This window comes from Ochotona curzoniae, unplaced genomic scaffold, assembly GCF_017591425.1.
Source record: "Ochotona curzoniae isolate NIBS_2020 unplaced genomic scaffold, NIBS_Ocur_1.0 scaffold_3171, whole genome shotgun sequence".
Classification (NCBI taxonomy): Eukaryota; Metazoa; Chordata; class Mammalia; order Lagomorpha; family Ochotonidae; genus Ochotona; species Ochotona curzoniae.
The window spans coordinates 2,794,134-2,795,671 of NW_024467104.1; the positions used below are offsets into that span (position 1 = coordinate 2,794,134).

General features: G+C 42.1%; 1 protein-coding gene across 1 annotated transcript; it reads right to left on the minus strand.

Moving 5' to 3' along the window:
* Positions 1 to 258: 258 nt before the first annotated feature.
* LOC121172291 (olfactory receptor 5B12-like) lies at positions 259 to 1,203 on the minus strand. Its single transcript, XM_041004140.1, has one exon. The coding sequence runs from the start codon at positions 1,201 to 1,203 to the stop codon at positions 259 to 261; it is 945 nt and encodes a 314-aa protein (XP_040860074.1).
* Between the last annotated feature and the right edge of the window lie 335 nt (positions 1,204 to 1,538).

Sequence of the window (1,538 nt, forward strand, 5' to 3'; positions counted from 1 at the left end):
TGGACTTCTGAAAATTCACAAAAGACACCAATTGTAAGACTGGAGGGGAGAACAGAAGGGAGGAGAAGGAACTTGGGGGAGAGGGAAGAGAGACCCCAGCACCAACTAAACTGTATCAAAAAAATACAAAATTAAAATAAATACTTAAAAAATAAGATAAATCAACAGAATATGTGCATGAGGAAGTCTAAATATTGGATTTACATGTCAAACATCAAAAGTGCTTGAACATGCTTAATTATTGGGGATTTTGTGGAATTAAATTATGATTCTTGAAGTAGATTTTGCTTTCCCCAAGACCTTTCTAAATGCACTCTTAACTTCTTTATTCCTCAGCGTGTAAATCAGTGGATTCAACATAGGAATGACTACAGCATAGAAAACAGAGGCCATTTTGTCCGTTCCCATGGAGTGGCTGGAGCTGGGCTGCAGGTACATAAAAACACCTGTCCCATAGAAGATGGAGACCGCCGTGAGGTGGGAAGCACAGGTGGAAAAGGCCTTCTGGCGTCCTGCAGAGGAGTGCATCCTCAAGATGGTGATAAATATACAAAGATAGGAGATCAAGATGACTAGAATAGCAAAAAGGGCATTGAAACCCACAACCCAAAAAATCACCATCTCACTGATGTGGCTGTCTGAACATGAGAGAGCCAGAAGAGGAGGAGCATCACAGAAAAAGTGATCTACAACGTTGGACTGGCAGAAGGACAGCCTGAAAATGTTGCCTGTGTGGATGGAGGCATTCAGGAAACCACAGACATAGCAAGCTATTGCCAGACGTGTACACACACTTGTTGTCATGGTGGTGGTGTAATGGAGTGGGTTACACACTGCTGCATAACGGTCATAGGCCATTGAGGCCAAGAGGAAACTTTCCACAGTGATGAAGCCAGCAAAGAAGAAGAACTGGGTGGCACAGGCATCGTAGGATATGACTTTGTCTTGGAGGAGGAGTCCTGCCATCACTTTGGGAGTGACCGCTGAAGAGTAACCAAAGTCCACCAGGGAAAGATTACTGAGGAAGAAGTACATAGGAGTGTGGAGACGAGAGTCCAACAGAATTAACTCTATCATCCCTAAGTTCCCCACCACTGTGACTAGATAGATGAGTAAGAAGACTGTGAAGAGTAGTATCCGCAGATGTGGGTCATCGGTTAACCCCACAAGCAGGAATTCAGTCACCTCTGTACTGTTCTCCATGGGGAGTTATGTAACTGTTCTATAAATAAGAAAAAAAGAATCATCATGTAAACTCTTGGTCATATTTCAGAATGGCAATAACTTGTTTCCAAGGGGTCCGGAGTTAAGGCATGACAACAAAATATATCTGCAAATCACCAATAGATCATACTGTGGTGGATTTTGGAAATAATAAAACTCAATCTCCACCTTCACAGCTAACTGAATGAAGGCCCAGGCAAGAAAACATCCATGCCAGAGCATCAGCTTAATCACTAACTGGAACAGTAAGAAATTCCAAATTTAAATTGTGTCAAACAAATCCAATCGTTCTTTGTGTTATACACTTAGTTAAA